The sequence below is a fragment of the Stigmatopora nigra genome, chromosome 6 (assembly GCF_051989575.1).
Source record: "Stigmatopora nigra isolate UIUO_SnigA chromosome 6, RoL_Snig_1.1, whole genome shotgun sequence".
NCBI classification, from domain to species: domain Eukaryota; kingdom Metazoa; phylum Chordata; class Actinopteri; order Syngnathiformes; family Syngnathidae; genus Stigmatopora; species Stigmatopora nigra.
In genome coordinates, this window is record NC_135513.1 from 4,528,465 (window position 1) to 4,545,841 (window position 17,377).

At 42.9% G+C, this 17,377-nt stretch overlaps 2 protein-coding genes across 3 annotated transcripts; one reads left to right on the forward strand and one right to left on the reverse strand.

The window, feature by feature from the left end:
* Positions 1-585: 585 nt before the first annotated feature.
* On the reverse strand, positions 586-12,415 carry ube2o (ubiquitin-conjugating enzyme E2O). 2 transcript variants are annotated; one of them, XM_077719375.1, is made up of 23 exons: positions 11,846-12,415; positions 8,431-8,490; positions 8,150-8,260; positions 7,932-8,029; positions 7,802-7,865; positions 7,528-7,665; positions 7,273-7,382; positions 6,994-7,144; positions 6,823-6,880; positions 6,605-6,749; positions 6,367-6,522; positions 5,923-6,077; positions 5,705-5,817; positions 5,497-5,625; positions 5,148-5,237; positions 4,749-5,061; positions 3,983-4,350; positions 3,575-3,743; positions 3,370-3,506; positions 3,080-3,283; positions 2,926-2,983; positions 2,002-2,686; positions 586-1,881 (listed from the first exon to the last, which is right to left on the reverse strand). In XM_077719375.1, exons 1-23 carry the CDS (start codon positions 12,275-12,277, stop codon positions 1,872-1,874), a joined length of 3,954 nt encoding a protein of 1,317 aa, XP_077575501.1. In that variant the 5' UTR covers positions 12,278-12,415; the 3' UTR covers positions 586-1,871. The 2 variants fall into 2 exon arrangements, with proteins under 2 accessions (XP_077575501.1, XP_077575500.1); XM_077719374.1 differs by having other exon boundaries at positions 3,983-4,353.
* A 1,517-nt stretch (positions 12,416-13,932) lies between these two features.
* On the forward strand, positions 13,933-16,691 carry aanat1 (arylalkylamine N-acetyltransferase 1). Its single transcript, XM_077719770.1, has 3 exons — positions 13,933-14,348; positions 15,123-15,277; positions 15,710-16,691. Exons 1-3 carry the CDS (start codon positions 14,207-14,209, stop codon positions 16,013-16,015), a joined length of 603 nt encoding a protein of 200 aa, XP_077575896.1. The 5' UTR covers positions 13,933-14,206; the 3' UTR covers positions 16,016-16,691.
* Positions 16,692-17,377: the final 686 nt, after the last annotated feature.

Genomic DNA, 17,377 nt, shown 5'->3' on the forward strand with positions numbered 1-17,377 from the left:
CATGTCATTTTTTGGAGGAAAAAAAAACCTTATAATACTTTGTCGTTTGAGGAAAAAAAAAGCCCGACTGTGCTGACGTAATGACGCACATTGTCCTGCCATATTGAATGTGGAAAAGATGGTGGCTTGCTTACCGCGCTCCAAGGGGGTTTGTCATCCCAACTGGATGTCCATGTTTTGAAGATAGTCATAATTTTGGTGGTCTTGATGCTATAAAACAGTTTGTGTTAGTACACCATTTCTTTGCCAAATATTAAGTAACATTTTACATCAACTCACATTTATTTCTGACCCTTGAAACTTCATTGTCTCATCCCATTTTCTGAGGCTCTTTATCCTCATTAGGGTCGTGGGGTTTGCTGGAGCCTATCCCCGCTGACTCCAGGCCAGAGGCAGGAGACACCCTGAATTGGTGACCAGCCAATTGCAGGGCATAAGGAGACAAACAACCATTTACGCTCACACCCATACCTAGGAGCAGTTTTTTAGAGTGTCCAATCAGCTTACCATGCATGTCGAATAGTGGAAAATCCTGTAAATCGGTTCAAGCTTTAGTTTTAAAGTGGAATAAGACATAAGCATCACTACAGTACTGCTTGCAAAGTTTAATACGTCGCTATTATACATCTGTCTCAACACAACAAATGCAGTTTTGGAAAAAAAATGAATTCACTTTGTACATATCAGGCTACTTATGTATTTATAAATATATATTTATAAATAAAACAGGCCACTGTGGAAATGAGATGGTACAGTCAAGTTTTGCCTCTCTGAAAAGGCTAAAAAATGAAAGCAAAATGTACGTTCCATGCTTTGGCTTGGTGGGGGGAGGAGAAATAATACACCAGATATTTTTTTCAAAGGCTAAAAGTGCTCCGTTAGTTCTTTGACGGCTTTTTTTTAGGCAGCAGGGGAAGGTGGACATTTACTTACGAGTGGGTATGAGGAGGAGGAGGAAGGGCGCTACAGTGACAAGTTCTTCCTCTGCAATGGTAAAGGCAGCAAAATAATGACGTGGAACATCTGTATGCCTTGTCTGATGAAGAACGCGGCTCAAATCCATGTTGTCCGCCCATGTTAGAAGCAAAGTGTATGTTTAGTCCGCAATAGAAAATGTTAAATCATATTCATTTTTTGGGTTCTGCTCTCCCTAGGAAGCACAAGTTGGACTTTTGGCCACAGTGAAGTGAAGTACAGCATCTTCACCTATCGCATGGCCATGATTAAAACTCGAATGCAGACTTTGTAGGAGCCAAAGGCGGTACAGTATTCATCTTTTGAATAAGTCTTTTTTAAAGAGTTTTTTTGGGGTGATAGGGACAAAGCTGCCTAGAAACCGAGCAGCTCAGGACAACATTTTTTTGTTGCGGTTCAAGTAAGGCAACATTTTGACATAGCGATGAGATGGATGTGTGTTCAATCTAACTAAAAATGTCACCCCTTCCATTTTGGCCAGACGGAGCTACTTTGAATGATGTAACCAAATTAGCATTCAAGTGACAAGCTTTTTTTTTTTGGCAGTGTGACGTTATTCCTTTGCATGTTGGCAAAAAGTGATTTGGATTAAGACGAGCTCCCGCAGTGCTGCTCGACATTTGGATGGATTATTCGACAGCGACGGCGCTACAAAGTGGCGGCAGGACGGGCTATTTCGACACAAGCCCCGGGTGGTGGTCCTTCAAAAGTTGAAGAGAATTTCAACCAAAAAAAGGTGCTCGGTGGTGGTGTCCATGGCACGGTTTGTTCCGACAGTTTTGAGCCACGCCGCTGGCAAAATAAGTGAGGGAGGGGGACGTTTACCTGCTTAAAGTGCAGATGGGGGGAGGGGGGGTCTCTGGGGTGCATATAGGCAGAGGAGGTCCTTGGTCTCTTTATGGTTCGCTGGAGATGACAGAAGGGAAAAAAAAGACCAGATAATGATTGCAATCTTGTTTAAATCAATGCTATTATAGAGTGCAGTATTGAATACAAGATTTAGAAAAAGATTTGACAGGCACTCACCTGTCTTCAGCCCGCTCGGGGATGCCGGCGGTCTCCAGCGCGGCTCGATACTGCAGCAGAACGCAACGGACGCTCTTCACAAAGCCTTTTGAGAGTGGGAAGAGAGGGAAGCCAATGTCTGGGTACCCCCCGCCCTCAGGAAGGAAACTCCTATAGCTCTTTCTCCGTTTTTTAGGTCGGACCACCGGCTGGCTGAGCGCTCCGTCACCGGCGGCGGCGGTAGTGGCGACTGTTTCTGACATGACCGAAGAGGCACCTTTGCCATCGCAGTCCGACACATGTCCGGTCTCGTGCTGAGGAGCGGCCATGGCGCCCGCCCCGAGTCCCAAATCTTCCTGATCCTCCTCCAAAATACTGTCTCCCGCTTTCAGATGGGCGGCGCGCTCGTCCGCAGCCTCGGCGCCAGAAGGTTTGGTTCGGTGGGCGCCGCCGGTGGTGCCGGCGTCGCGAAGCTCCAGCCACGCCTCCAGCCGACGGATCAGACGCCAGCCATTGGTGACAAAGTGGTCCCGGATCTCTTGTCTGAATACCTCCACAGGATTCTGAAGAAGCTGGGTCATGGACTGGACCATTTTGATGAGGGCCATTTCGTTGTAGCAGCGGCTGTTCTCGTAACCCTCCTGGAGGCCGCGGTCGCTGTCGAATCCCGCCTCGTTGTAATACGGCTCGTTAACTAGGATCAGACCTGCATGCGGTTCACACAAAAACAGCTTGGTTTTGGTGAGGAAAAGTAGTCACTATAATATCTTTTTTAAACAAGTCAAATTATAGTCATCATAAATCAATCGATCACTGCCAGTTCTCACAGTACATTTGGATTGGTGTCTAAAAAACAATTATTATGACCCAATTTAGATCCTCTGTTTGATAAAAGTGGACTGATTTTAAGTTGGCCCAAGTTTTACCACCCCTGAGCTTGCTGACCTTGTATGGAGATGAGAACTTGCAGCAGACTGGATTTGCTGGTCCATCTCTCGTTGCCCTATCGAGTAAACCGAGGACAAAACCATCATAGTCTCCGCTTGAACCCATCCCAGCCTCAGAACGACTACCGTACGGAAGAAAGACGCTTGCTTACCCTGCCGATCCAGGTCCCCAGCAGACTGACGCAGACCTTGCCGTTGTTATACAGGTTGGGATTGAGGCGACCGCTGCACTGAGAGAGGTAACGAAAGAGGGGCGGCAGCGCCGGGTAGATATTAGGGAGCTGGATATCGAAGAGGAACAAGCCGTCCTCGTAAGGCGTACGAGTTGGCCCCTTGATCAGAGCCGAGAACAGGTCCTGCGTGAGAAAGAGCATGTCATGCTTCTGCTGGGAATTTTAACCAGTTTGTCAACGGCAGCCATTTGCTTAAAATGCCAACTCACCATTCTGTCTTCAAAGGTTTTGACCATGATGCCGCCTGGCAACGATGTAGCAAGCAGTGCCATTTCCTTCCTCACTGTGCTGAAGAACTTCTTAGCCTCAGCTGGCTGAAATTCCATTTTGTAAAAGGAGTGTGTGTCTACAAAAAAAGTGACATTTTGATGTAAAAATAGTTCATCTTTAGACTTAAGACAATAAAGGATGTACCTGGTGCCCAGTCCAGCACAGAGAACACTTCACCCCTGGCACTTGTAAACGTGACGCCAGGTTTGCCACTACTTTGTTGACACAGTACTGGTGTCTCACTTTGAAAGTCACTGGGCCATTCATGTCCAGCGACTGGGGTGCGTGGCTCCTCTTCAGAAGGTCTCTCAGCCTAAAATGACAGAAAAGGCTTTCCGATTGTTTTAGCATTAAGCAATAGTCTACCATAACTCTAGTGAAATCAATTGCTTGAACACAATCAATCATTTAAAATCTTCCAAAATAGACAGTTCAAATCATCACTGTTATGTTCAACTAAAAATGTAATGCACAGCTGAACACCAAAATGAAGCTAAAAATCTACCATCTCAAGCCCTACTGAACCCTGCTTGAAAGCTTCTCAAAACATACCTTTGTCCCTTTCCCCGCGGCGCCGCCTCCTGCTTCCACGACAGCCTCCATCTTCTCCTCCTCCACGATAGCCACATTATCCAGAGTCTTCCGTAGGTTCTCCTGCAATTTCTTGAGGTCATCCAGGAAGCGTTTCTCCAGGTCGCCCAGGAAGCGCTTTTCCTTGTTGGGTTTTTCAGGGGCCGTGGGCGGCGGCGGTGGACTGGCCGCGTTCGCCGCCGGGGCGGGCGCAACTGAGGTGGGGGATGTCGGCGAGAGCCCTGTCCAAAGCTGCTCCACGGTCATGTTCTTCAGGCTTTCCAAGATCCGCAAGGCTTCCTTTAACTCCCGAAAGCCTTTAGTTGGTTTCTCCGCTCCGTTGACGGCACCTGCTGGAGTGCTCCAAAAGACACAGCTTGTAAGAAAGGTACCAAAATGTTGCATTTCTCAACTAAAAATGTAGTTGGATTTAAAAAAAAAAAAAAAAATGTACATTGTCTGCAGCTTTTTTTTTTCAATCTTAAACAAATGTAGAACTTTCTTATGCATCATTGATTGTATGAAAAATGAAAAGGGTTTAGAGGGTAGTATTAAAGATCAGGGAACAAATTATGCTAAATCAATATATGCTGTCAACAAATTAGATACTATTTAGGAAAAAAATGATTGGCCATTCCACATTGTTAAAATAAGAAGTCACAGCATGTTGCACTGTCATGACATATTCTGTCAATTATGTTGGCCTGAATTTAGGGTCAATTATTAAAAGTGGAAAATAAGATCTCACCTCCTCCAGAAGCTGAACTGGACACTCCCGACGCATCGGCTTCATTTGCACCGACTGCTTTCGTGGGACTGCAAACACCAACTTTGTCCTCCTCTTGAGGTGGAATGATGAACGTGGAGTAGCAAGACGTCGGAGTCGCCGCCTCGGTGGCGTCTTTGTTGTTCAGGTTAAAGTCCTCCTCTGCGGTGACGTCATTAACAGTCTCCCAGCTGTCACTGTCGTCCTCCCACTCCTCAGTGGAAAGGACGCTGCTGGTGTCCTCCACCGAGTCGTAGTCCGTCTCTTCGATCTCAGAATCCACGCAGTAAAGATGCTGTAAGAAATGAAATACCTTTGATGACAATTGTTTTGGTTTTTTTGTTTTGTTTAAATCATTTTGCCGTTAGGGTTGTAAATCACCTGCGGGAGGACAATGGTCATGGAGTTATCTGCCCACACCACCTCCACCTTGCTGCTCACATCCACCTTGGACACTTGGCCAACTGCTGTCTGAAAATGGGCATAGAGCGTATTTCACGGACTATAAGTCAAACTTTTTTTCATAGTTTAGCAGGTTCTGCGATTTATATTTGTACTTTTTTCTCTCGGACAACCAACAAGCTGTTATGTTTTAAGCTATAGTTATCCCATTTTTTTTTTGACTATTTAGACTATTCACCATTTTACCATTAGCACTGTAACAGATGTTTGTGTAAAAATAACAGACAGTCCAACGAGTCTTCTAATACATCATTGAAATACATCTCACCTCATTTTCACAGTCGTTCTCGCCGACCTCCGAGTTCCATATCCTGATGACAATGTCAGTGATGCGGAAATGGTAATCCGGGTGATCTGCTATATCGTAGACGCTGACATCCTCTTCAACACCAACAACCTGGAAGCAAAGTGTTACAAATTGCCATCAATATGCAACAATGTCAATTTCCAAGTTGCTAACTGTCCTCGTGACTGACCTCCACGTCATCACTGGTGCTGTTGAGTTTGATCCATTTAACTACACACGTCCTGCCCCTGTGGTCGCCTGATTGGATCACACCATATAAGCCTGGATCCTGGAGGGCTTGCGCTACAGTGAGCAACATATATATTTTGAGAGATTTTATCATGGAGAACTTTAACCGAATATTACCATTATTATAAAAAATAGAGGAATTGTCATGGTGTTGCTTACGTCGTTTGTCCACAATGAAGTCACCGGGGTAGAACTCGTGGTCGTCCAGGTGCTGAATAGGGATGAGGTCATTTGATCGTAAACCTTTCTCTAAATGTCCGTCCTTCCACAGCACATCAACTGTGGTCTTGGTCAATACAACTTGCACAGCCACACTAAATATTCAAAACACAAGTATAATATTGAACCCCAAATAATCATAATCAGGCAGAAAAGAATTGAACGTATCAATTTGATAATAATGTGGCTATAGAGTGCAGCTCTTCACTTTAAAAATCTTTATTTTTCACGATATTTAATAGTATTGATCTTTATTAGCATTATGGAAAAAGCCAAATCCCACCATTTTCATATGTGCATCTAACCCATTGTAATTCCTCACAAATGGATAAAAAATAAAATAAAAATCAAAGCTACTCAGGTCTGATGGCTTGTACATCTCACCTGTCTCCTGCTTTGAATACACGCGAAAACCTGGTTCTCTTCTTTTTGTGCTTCCTTTTCAGGTTACGTATAGACAGCGGGATGCTCTTCTTGCGGTTAGTCCCCTGACCACCGCTTTGTGAGGAAGCCGTAGAGCCAGTTGACGATGTAAGAGAACTATTAAAAGTATACAATGTTAGATTTAAGAGGGAAAAAAATCTGGGCACATATATGTCAAATGAAAGTGCAGCTGGCAGACCTGGTGTCATCTGAATCTTCCGCTCCCTCGTCGTCGGCGTCCTCCTCGGCGTGTTCGTCGGGAGCATTCTGGGGGTCGGGCAGGTTCTGATTGTTTGGGCAATTATTGTATTGATGGGAGTCTGTTTGCTCTAATTTAGGCTCTCCTGGTGACAACAAAAATAAGGATTTAGTGCTTCTAACACAATTTGAGTCTCAGAAGACAGAATTGCTGAGCACCTTGTGTACTGATATTTTCAGTCTTCTTTCCGGAATCCTTCTTGAAAATTCTTTTCAACTGCAAGACATAACCACACTACTTGAGTGAGGAAGGAATTAACAATACCACTTCTAAATGACTAGAGATGAATTTTAAAGTTCATTATTAGAAATGAATGATGTGATCTGGACCTTTTTAGCTACGGGGTCCATTTGCAGGATAGTGGGCTTTTCAGGTCCTTCAAATGTGATGTGCGTAGAGTCCCCATTTTCAGGCAGTATGTACAATCCCCTGTTGCCAAGCTGCCTCTGGGTGTGGTCATAGTAACCTAGGCGTCTCACCCTAAAACCAGAATGAAGAGCAACAGAAATGATCAGATTTGAACAAAAATATGCCCAAATTGCGATGAAATGCCACATTATGATGCAGAAAATATGACATCAGAGATCCAGGACTGTTGATAAACCAACCTGCAGAGGTTCTCCTCGGTAATAGTGGAGGACGGAGGATAGATGCTGTCAGATCCCTTCGGGGAGTAGCTTTTGGTGATCCAGGTCACCTTCAGCTCAGAAACCTTTAGCTGATTACATCACATTGACAACAGAAAACAGAAAGTCAAAGTAAACATAGACAAAGATAGACAGAGCAGTTTTCTTTAGTGTACAGCTAAAAAAAATGTGAAAAAGAACGAGAAATGTGTCAAAAATGACAAAGGCTTACAATACCTCTTCCACCACTGCCCTGACCCTGAGCTTCTTGCAAAGAACAGGTTTGACTCCTGACAACCATTGGACATTGGAGAAGACTTTAGAAGGACCCATCAGGACTTGGCCAGGGTAGAACCCACACTCAAAGAAGAGGCTCTGCAAAACCCCCACCCCAAAAAAACAACAACAATGGTTGAGTCAACAGAAAATAAGGCTTACATACACACTGTCCGTCCAAAACCAAAGTATGGAGCAGCAGTAAATGGCATTATAGGTACTTTATTTTCCTTACCGGGTCATTAAAACGAGGGCTGACATCATACAGCTTGGAGCCATCTTCTACGGTCATTGAACATCTGGAAGTTCAGACAACAGGAGTTGAATTGTGACACACATGCATAATGGCAAACAAATTGTTCTACCTGGCTCCATTAGAGAGTTTAAGGATTATGTGATTGGTGAAGTCGTAGACTTTGCCCAGCCAAAAATCGTAGGCTATGTAGTCACCGTACATGAAAGACTGGGGAAACAAATATTACTCAAGGATGACACATAAGACTGATATAAAAAGATCATATTAAGAACAGCGTTTGTTGCATTTTTATTGTTCCTGACTAGAGATTGACAAATGTCAAGTTACCCAAATAGGCTCTAGTTCCTTGCTGTTGACAGGATATATTACACAGTTTGTGCCCACTAGTTTCACTGTGCACTCAATGTCCACGTTGGTCACGATACCACACTGGCTGTCCTGCAAAAACATAGAAACTGGTTAATACAGAAATAGGATATGAGAGACATAAGGGACAGCTAGTACTTTGCTTTACACACTGGCACAAACCTTTTTACACAGAGGAAAGAAGAAGAATGAAATACTGCCGAGAGGATTTCAAATTTAAAAAAGCTGTTGTGTGTTCTTACATTTGAATTATTGCGCCGAACAATGTCTCTGATGACGATGGATCGATCTTCGAGCATCAGCTGTGGATGGGATAAAAAACAAATGTTAGCCTGTAGAGAATAGTAAGTAGGCATTGCTCATTGTGTAAAAAAGTGGGCCCATGTCTTCCTTCCCCAGAATGAAAAGACAAAAAAAGTCATTTATGACAGCCTGTTTTTGCCTTGACTCAATTAATAAGACACGAAAAAAATGGGTAATACAGCGCAATGCAGTTCACAGCCGCACCTCTTCTTCCTTAACAAGGTATGAGCGCCTACACTACAGTAACAAGCATGCTGGTGAAAATTGAAGAAGTAATGAGAGTTTATTATTTAAATACGAACTAGGGGAGACTCACTTATATTTGGTTGGCCTACCTTATTCATTTTGACAAGAAATGTAGTTGTACCCATACCTATATTAGACAAGCCTGCCGTTGTTAAATGCAATGGAGTATGACCTTTCTTGACATGCTTCTAGAGTCTCCATCCCTCATGTTACACCACTTAAGCCATGTATCAGCTCCCCTTACCCCATTTACAAGCTCCCCCCATACCCTAGTTCTCACATCAGTTTCCCAGCTGGCCAGTGATGGGGAAGTTTGACATAGTACACTCCTAACTGGATGCTTGGCTTGCCCTGAGATAATGGATCTCATTTGATCTCTTGCTTCCATTTTCATGTGCAGTTTAAGCCCTGCCCATTAGGGAGACAGCCTGCTCTCTGCTTCACACACTGGCACACACCTTTTTAGATTTACTTTTTTTTTCATTTGTTTATTTATATCTAGTCTTCTTATTGGACTGGGCAAATAACTGGCCTTAACCACATTGGTGTGTGTTAATTTTCAGTCTCTTATCCTTCTCATGTTTCTAATTGATGTGCTAGTTCCATCTTTCTATGTGCAATTATATCATCTGTTTGTTGTATTGTTTAAGGGAATTTGATAAACAAGGTTGATGTTAGGCACTGGTGTTGTTTAGTTCATTGTTTTGTCTTGGTGGCTAAGTGGTTCCTAGAACTCGGTGTCAATCAATAGCATGCCGCCACTGTGCACCGTCCTCTGGCGGCTACGAGAAGCTATCAGCGGGTCGGCATGATTGGTGATGTACTTGTTTCTTGTAACACGGAAAGTCGTCTGTTCAGATTTGTCGTGGATTCCAATAGCGGTTCTGCCTTTGTCAACGTTTGTTCAGAAGGGGCATTTTACAATAATGAAAATACAGCATAACATGAGACAAAATATGATGGAATGTCATCATTACCGTGATGCATATCAATTATTTTTCCCGAAGTCAAAGCAGTATACTTCAGATGATCAGCTCAAGTAGTAGCCAATAACCATCCTGGGGCTCTGGGGTGCATATTGGCGTCACCCAACCGTGTACATCCACAGTCCAGGGAGTGGCTCCCATCGCACAACATCCCTTTAGACCTTACACAAGAGTGTCTTCATTACAATAAAAGACATAGCAGTCTTATACTGCTGTGTCATACATGCTGGGAAGCAAGCTCAGGGATGAGCTCAACCACACCCATGTTTTTCAAATGCAGCGCTAACCTTGATTTAGGTCGTATGAGGGGAAGACCAGGAGCCATGACTAATGTAGTGGTAGTTTTGTGTGATTGGTTAGGTCTGCCACTCTTTAGAGATGTAACAGGAATTCACAACCTATACATTCCTTTTGGTTTGGCATAGCAACAGCATCAGCTTTCAGTGTTTCTGCTCCTACTTATGATTCAAACCACTGTACAGATGCTTAGGGAGCGTTTCTATGGCAACATGGCTATTGGAAAATTAAACACCTTACCTCGTGGTTCCTGGTTTGCTATGCTCAAATTCAGCTTCTATGTAGAGATTGCATGTACTACAGTAAAAACATTGGGTAAGGCAGCAAGCATGGTCGCCATGTTTGCTTCCATTTGTAACAGATGTCTAAACAAAATGACAAATTGTCCCCAAGGGGTAAAATACCTCTAATTTAGACGGATTGCCGCAGCTAGAAAATGACCTAATAGACAATTTCTTCATCCATAATTTACTATAGCAGATTGCAGTTGCTTTTGCGGCTCTGATCCCTAAAAATCTGTTTTTCTGTGAATACTAATGTCATGAGTGACAACATTTTTTAATACGATTGATAAAAGACCAGCAAAATATTGGGGGGTGCAGTTTCCCGAAGAAACACTTTTTAAAATGCATTACGAATTGTTCTCGTCTGAACGCAAGTGCTGAAATTTGGTCAAAGCAGACCGACAATAGAATGTGACACATATTATACACTTGCAGGCAGACTAAAAAGGACAACGTGAGACATTGAAATACTTCTAGGCTAGTCTCGTCTCTCTGAACTAAAGCAAGCCTCTCTGTGCTCTTTCTAGAGCAGTCCTTGTTTTAGGAACATGTCCTTTGACAATAGCTTTACATAAAAGCAATGTGACGGTACATGTGGAGAAGAATGTTCTCTGTAGCCACTGAAAAAAATAGCAATGCAAAGACAGGTCAGGGATAAGACCGAGTTGAGCAGGATACAAAATGGTTGCACCCGTCAAAGCCAGGTTAACGGGCATTATTCCCCTTTATTTTTGCACTAAAGCCCTTGTTTTACCCAGTAAATTGTACCTTTAATGCAGACGCTTTTGTCTTTTAAGCTAGTTTCTTTGAAAACTGAAATAAGACATTGGGACATCTACGTTGTTGGATATTGCTCAGTGATAGGGTTTACATCAGCCACATGTTTGTGTCCATTTTTGCACATTTAAACCAAGGACATTAGAATTGTGATGCCTTTGGTGTTTTGGAGTTGACACCAGTGTACTTTACTACTAATGAGGATAAGCGTCTAGAAAATGACTGGATGTTTACTGTTGGAAATGAAAATGATGGAACAAGGAAACCTTGTCCCTTTAAAGTGACACATTTCCCTCATGCTTAAGAGAAATCTAAATAATCAATGACATGGTTTCTTCATGGATGCATGGGATCCACCCATGCATGTCACACCCAATTGGGAAAGGGAGCTCGCCTAAGTTTGGAAAGAGCCAGTCACTGGGCGACTAAATACACCTGTCGAGAAGCTAGTTTGTTTGACACTATCAGACATAAAATCAGTCAGATCGCAGCTGTCAATACCATAAACGGGATAAGTGGCTAATATTTAAAGAAAAGCACCGTTCCCTGTCAAATAGATTTAATGTTTAAAAAGCAAAACAACAGTTCAGCAACTGACGGCTGTTAGCGAGCATGTGATCTGGCAATGCTAACAAGTTAGCCATCTAGGATAGCTTGATGAAGAACCGCGGAGTTGGGGAACCAAATGAGTTTGTCCCCGGGCGATAAGGGGCTATGTAACGGGTCTAGGGTTAAGTGCTTCCGCGTGTGATTTTGCGTGGTACCTTAGTCTCTTTGATGTCTTGCTTCACTCCATCGGGGTACCACTCGACACGGACGAACCCACGACCGAGAGGAGGCCGGTTGTGGTTGCCCGTAGCGCTCTCTGTGTCCGAACCGCACGGTGCTCGTTCTCCGCCTTTTCCTCCACCACCACCACCGCCGCCCGTGTCTCTCCCTCCGCCGTCATCGAGGTCCGAATCCGAGTTAAATTCTTCCTCACCGTGGATCATCCGCACGAGGCCAAAGCGGACCGATTCTTTATACTTCCTGGAGACTAAGTCGTGGGTGAAGAGGAGACGCTGGGAGTCGTCTGTGATGGGGGAAAGGGCCACGGATAGTTGCTCGGAGCCCGGGCTGGCCGCTGGGGAAAGGTCCGTGGTTGGGGATGGAGGCTGTGTTGCGACGGTTGAATCGTGTGCTGAGGGCTCCGCCATGGTTGCTTGTTGTCAGGGAGCGATGCTGCTGCTGCTGCTACTCCTGCTACTGCTGCGGTTGTTGCTCCCGTTCGGATTTGGCCGCACGAGGACGCACGTTTACGTAGTTTTGCGCAAGCTGCGTAACTTCAACGTCAGGGTGTCATCGCGCAGTACCGTCTTTTGTCAATAGGTGTCAGTCATGTGCCTGTTGGGTGATAGGATATAGTAGTGCAATTAAATAGGAGTGGGTAAAGTATATGTATATAGATATTTATAGTAGTGTCTATTTATACCAGCAGGCCCCAGAAAGATATGAGTATTAAAAAATATATAGTGATTACACAATTCTGAGATCCAGGTTTGGTAACGGTAAGATTTTTTTTTAAGAACACTTGGACTGACTATGCTACTGCAGTTTAATGTTAGGTATTTTCATAAAACTTGGATAGCTAATGTTTGATAACCAGCCTTATAATCTTTTTCCCCATGTGGTTAGCGCTTCAGCCTCACAGTAGTGAGATTGGGTCCTATCCCTGGTCCGGCCGGACCTTCCATTGTGGAATTTGCAAGGTCTCCCAGGGCTTGTGTGGGTTTTCTTCAAGTACTCCAGTTTTCTCCCACATCCCCAAATGATGATCCGTCTCACAATCATGACATTCATCTACTATGTGTGTCTTTTTCAAAATGCGGACACCTCCAATAACCTTATTGCAGTCCTAGCCTGGAAAGGTGGTAAACAAGAAACGTATGCATCCCACAGGTCTAATCCACTAACATACCTGAAAAGGAGAGTATGGAAAACCCGAGAGTAACTTAAAGGGATAACAACTAAGTCTCCAGAAAGCTGTTGAAACTCTCAAACATCTAATCTTGTTTATCGAGCTAAAACAGTGGTATTGTTTGTTGCACACACTTGCATATCTGCACGTTTCACTTGTTATATTTAATCTGCAAATAGATTGGTAAATGTCAAATAAATAAATGGAAATATCTTTTTGGGGAAAAAAATATTTTTTTTAAAGAAAGTAAAAATTATAATTCATTTTCTGAACCGCTTATCCTCACAAGGCTCACGGGGGTGCTGGAGCCTATCCCAGGCAACAGACAGGGTATAGCCTGAACTAGTAGCCAGCCAATCGCATGGCACAAAAAGATTCATGCTCACACTCACACCTAGGAGAAATTCACATTGTTCAACCTGAATGTTTTTCGGACGTGGGAGGAAACCGGAGTACCCGTATAAAACCCACACAAGCCTGGTGAAAGATGCAAACTCCACAGTTATGAACAACCTGTGATCGAATCTTCAACAACCCCCATATATGTGAGGTTGATTAAAAATAATAATAATAAAAACTGAAAACTTCCCCCAAAAAATGATTATAAATTGGGAAGCAAAGAAGCCACGAATTCCAAACCATGTGGACAACTTGAATTTCTATCTAGGAATTTATCAATCCATTTCAGTTCAATCCATTTGAACCCTGTCATTACATATTGGACTTCCATCTCCATCATTGGCAATGACCATCACCCTCCCTCGACTCAGGCCCCTAATTCGCATGTTGTTTACATGCAGCAGCGCTCATGTCGGTGGCATGATAAGGCCAACTGATCCTCGTCATGCCACCAAATGATCCCGGATCAGTCATAACACACGAAAACAAGCCCAGAGGCCCCGTCTCAATATGATTATTGTTCCAATTCAGCTCCCTCACGTGTTGGAAGGTTTGGTTATCCAGCTGGCAAGTGGAAGATTACCAGGCGGTCGAAGGTGCGCTCCGCCAGGCTATAAAAGCCGCTGACGTGCACGATCCGCGCTCAATCTTTACGCACCATCCCAACGAGGAACCAGCTTTGCAGCAGGGAACAAACAAGGGAAAAAAAGAGACAGTTAGTATTTTATTTCCAGGTGGATTTCAGGGCTCCTAAACATTTTTGCTAATCATGTCGCTGGTGAGCTCATTGTCCTTCCCAAAGCCGCTCCACATGCCGGTGTCGCGGGGACGCCGACACACGCTGCCCGCCAGCGAGTTCCGTTCCCTCAGCCCGGAGGACGCCATCAGCGTGTTCGAGATCGAGAGAGAAGGTGAGACACCGATGTGCTCTATTTTAAAATATTGTCCAATTCTTCAAATGATTTCCAACGTATGATCCAAAAAACTAAAAGGTCAACAGGTTCACTGTGAATGTGAGGCTGGTTGGGGCATCAAAAAAAAAATTCAAACCCAAATTGACTGGCAGAGAATATTAATTAAACCAGTGGATCACTGCAAACCTTCCAATCAAATTGGACTGGAAGTTTATCACCATCCATCCATCAACCATTGAAATGGTTATAGTAACCCAAAGTTCAATAAGTCAGCAACTGTGCAACACAAATGTGTTAGGGTTTCTGTGAAGGCATAGTTAATGAGAAAAGTTAGTTTGAAGTAAAATACAACGCAATCCAATCAAGATTTGCACGCATTTTAAGGTCATCCTTGCTTATTTTGCCTTAGTAATGCTGCGCCATATTCTAAATATCACATTAAATATGCGTGGCGTCATAAACGTGCAAGTACTTAACTCAATGAAAATCTCATACGACAATAGTAATCCTGAACTTTTCATCCACTTCAGATGGAAGTTAAAAAAAATGCTAATCACTGCATCTTTTTTTGTTTTAATTTAACACATGTCCCAACTTAAATTACCTGTTTCCCCCCGCATTTTAAAAAACATGGTCCCTACATTCAAGTGTGAACAGTTGACCTCATTGACCGACCCTAACACATTGAGCTTCCTTGCAATTATCACTAGGCGGTATAGAGTTGTTAAACAACTATATTTGAAATATTCAATTGATCACCTCTTCACACAGCATTCATCTCTGTGTCCGGCGAATGTCCTCTCTTGCTGGACGAGGTGCGTCACTTCCTCACGCTGTGTCCCGAGCTGTCATTGGGATGGTTCGAGGAGGGACGTCTGGTCGCTTTCATTATCGGCTCACTGTGGGACAGTGAGAGACTCACCATGGTAAGACACTTGCCCATTATACTGCTGTATACACATCAAATATGTGCATCTAAATAAAGAAGAATTGCTTGCATGTCAATTCCTTTCATATTTCAATGTCAATATTTAAAAATTTCATAAAACAAGCATAATTTTAAGGACTTAATTGTTTTTTAACAAAATGGAAATGTAAGGTTAAAAAAATGGATGTGATCCAGGAAAAGTATGAATCCGTTTTGGATTCAGCACCTAGAAAATGAGCTAAAAACAGCTGTGAGATGTAACTTATAACAAATTGTCCAATGGTGTAATGGGGAAATTCTATGCAATTAACAGCTATGGGGAATCTTGTTCTATGAAGAGAAAAAAAAGCTGGAAAAAATTTCCAACACACCTCACTTAGACTATTTCACCTCGATTCCAACCCCAACTGACTTTGTTTTCATCTTCCAGGACGCCCTGACTATCCATAAGCCACACGGCATGACTGTCCACATCCACGTCTTGGCCGTCCATCGCACCTTCCGCCAACAAGGCAAAGGATCCATCCTAATGTGGCGCTACCTGCAGTATCTTCGCTGTTTGCCGTACGTCCGACGTGCTGTCCTCATGTGCGAAGACTTTCTAGTTCCTTTCTACCAGAAGTCTGGTTTCAAGGTGCAAGGCCCAAGCCAGATCACCGTGGGGCCGCTTGCCTTCATTGAAATGTGCTACCCAGTCAGGGGTCATGCCTACATGCGCCGTAATAGTGGTTATTGAGAAAAGAAGGACTTGACTTGGGGTTTCTCAGGATGAACACCAGTGGCTGGTCCCTGGTCGGTTGGATAAGGGACACTTTTGCGCTGATGTCAGGTTCGGTCGCAAGATGTTGGAAGAGCTCATACTGTCTTTGAAAAGGAATACAAACATCTGCCATCAATGGTAATTGCAAAGAAGAAGAAGAACACTGAAAAAGGTTCCATACTTTGTTTGCGATGGACCAGGAGTCAGCGGTTCGAATCCCAGCTTCAACTGTCTGCTGTCAAAAGTGTCCTTGCGAAAGACTTTGTAAATGACAAACTGTTCTTAGTTGCCTCACCCATGTAAACAAAGGATTACATGTTTTTATATTGTTTTGATAAATGCTGGACATTATCAGTCTTTTACTGTAGCCCAATACTTTTGTCTACATAAGCTTAGATAAAGTCCATAAGAGTCAAAAAAGGTGCTGGCAAACTCAGTAATTTAAACATTAAGAAAATAATGTACGCCAGTTGGTATGAACTTCGTCTCTTAATGTAACTTGATATTGTAATCAGCCCTTGAGGCATCTTGCCTTCTCTGTTAAAGATATTCTTTACTTGTGCCTGCTGAAGTCTTGAATCAAGACAAATTCACTTTAAATACAATTGTAATGTTTTGTTTGCTCTTATGAAAATAAAGGAATTATTTTCGACCTTGTTTGTACTTTTCACATTTGTTGCCATGTATGGCATAATTAACAAAATAACAATATCAGTATATCTAATATCAGTTGGGGAATAAAGACACCAAATAAGTTAACAGACTGACCGATGCTATATTATATTTCAATACACAACTTATTAGGGTGTCATTTATTTATTTTTGTCATTACTCATTTTTGACATTAAAATAAAACAGAAAGTGGACCTTTAACGACAAATTATTATTCATGTTGCTTCTTTGTATTCTGATAAGAAAGAAGTCATTTGGTCCCAGTGTAAACCCACTTTTTTGGCTCCTGTAAAGTACCGTATTTTCTCACATATTGACCACCACCGCGTATAAGCCGTACCCTTAAAAATCATTGAATTTGCCCATTACTCTCATGTAAGCAAATACGGCTTATATGTGAGAAAATACAGTAATCATGTTTTCAGTTGTCAATTAAAACTTTCACAAGCTCCAAGTAAAAATAAAAAAAGGCACAGTTCAGGGGATTCATTCAAATAGGCGCAACTGATTGATTTGCAAGTTAATACATAAAGAGCTCTCTCAGGGCATAAAACAAACAAGACATTTAAAAATAGCTGCTAAAATGAGCTCAAATGTATACAAACATTGCTATACAGTAATCCCTCGAATATCGTGGTTAATGTGAACCAGACATGGCCGTGATAA

Bases quoted from the DNA above. Each gene is read 5' to 3' on its own strand.
- ube2o (XM_077719374.1), bottom strand. From the start codon at position 12,277: ATGGCGGAGCCCTCAGCACACGATTCAACCGTCGCAACACAGCCTCCA. The intron at 5,626-5,704 runs GTCAGTCACGAG...CTTTGCTTCCAG, and splicing joins GCACCAGTGATGACGTGGAG to GTTGTTGGTGTTGAAGAGGA. The intron at 5,062-5,147 runs GTGATTTACAAC...CATTTCTTACAG, and splicing joins TGACCATTGTCCTCCCGCAG to CATCTTTACTGCGTGGATTC.
- aanat1 (XM_077719770.1), top strand. From the start codon at position 14,207: ATGTCGCTGGTGAGCTCATTGTCCTTCCCAAAGCCGCTCCACATGCCG. The intron at 14,349-15,122 runs GTGAGACACCGA...CTCTTCACACAG, and splicing joins GTTCGAGATCGAGAGAGAAG to CATTCATCTCTGTGTCCGGC. The intron at 15,278-15,709 runs GTAAGACACTTG...TTCATCTTCCAG, and splicing joins ACAGTGAGAGACTCACCATG to GACGCCCTGACTATCCATAA.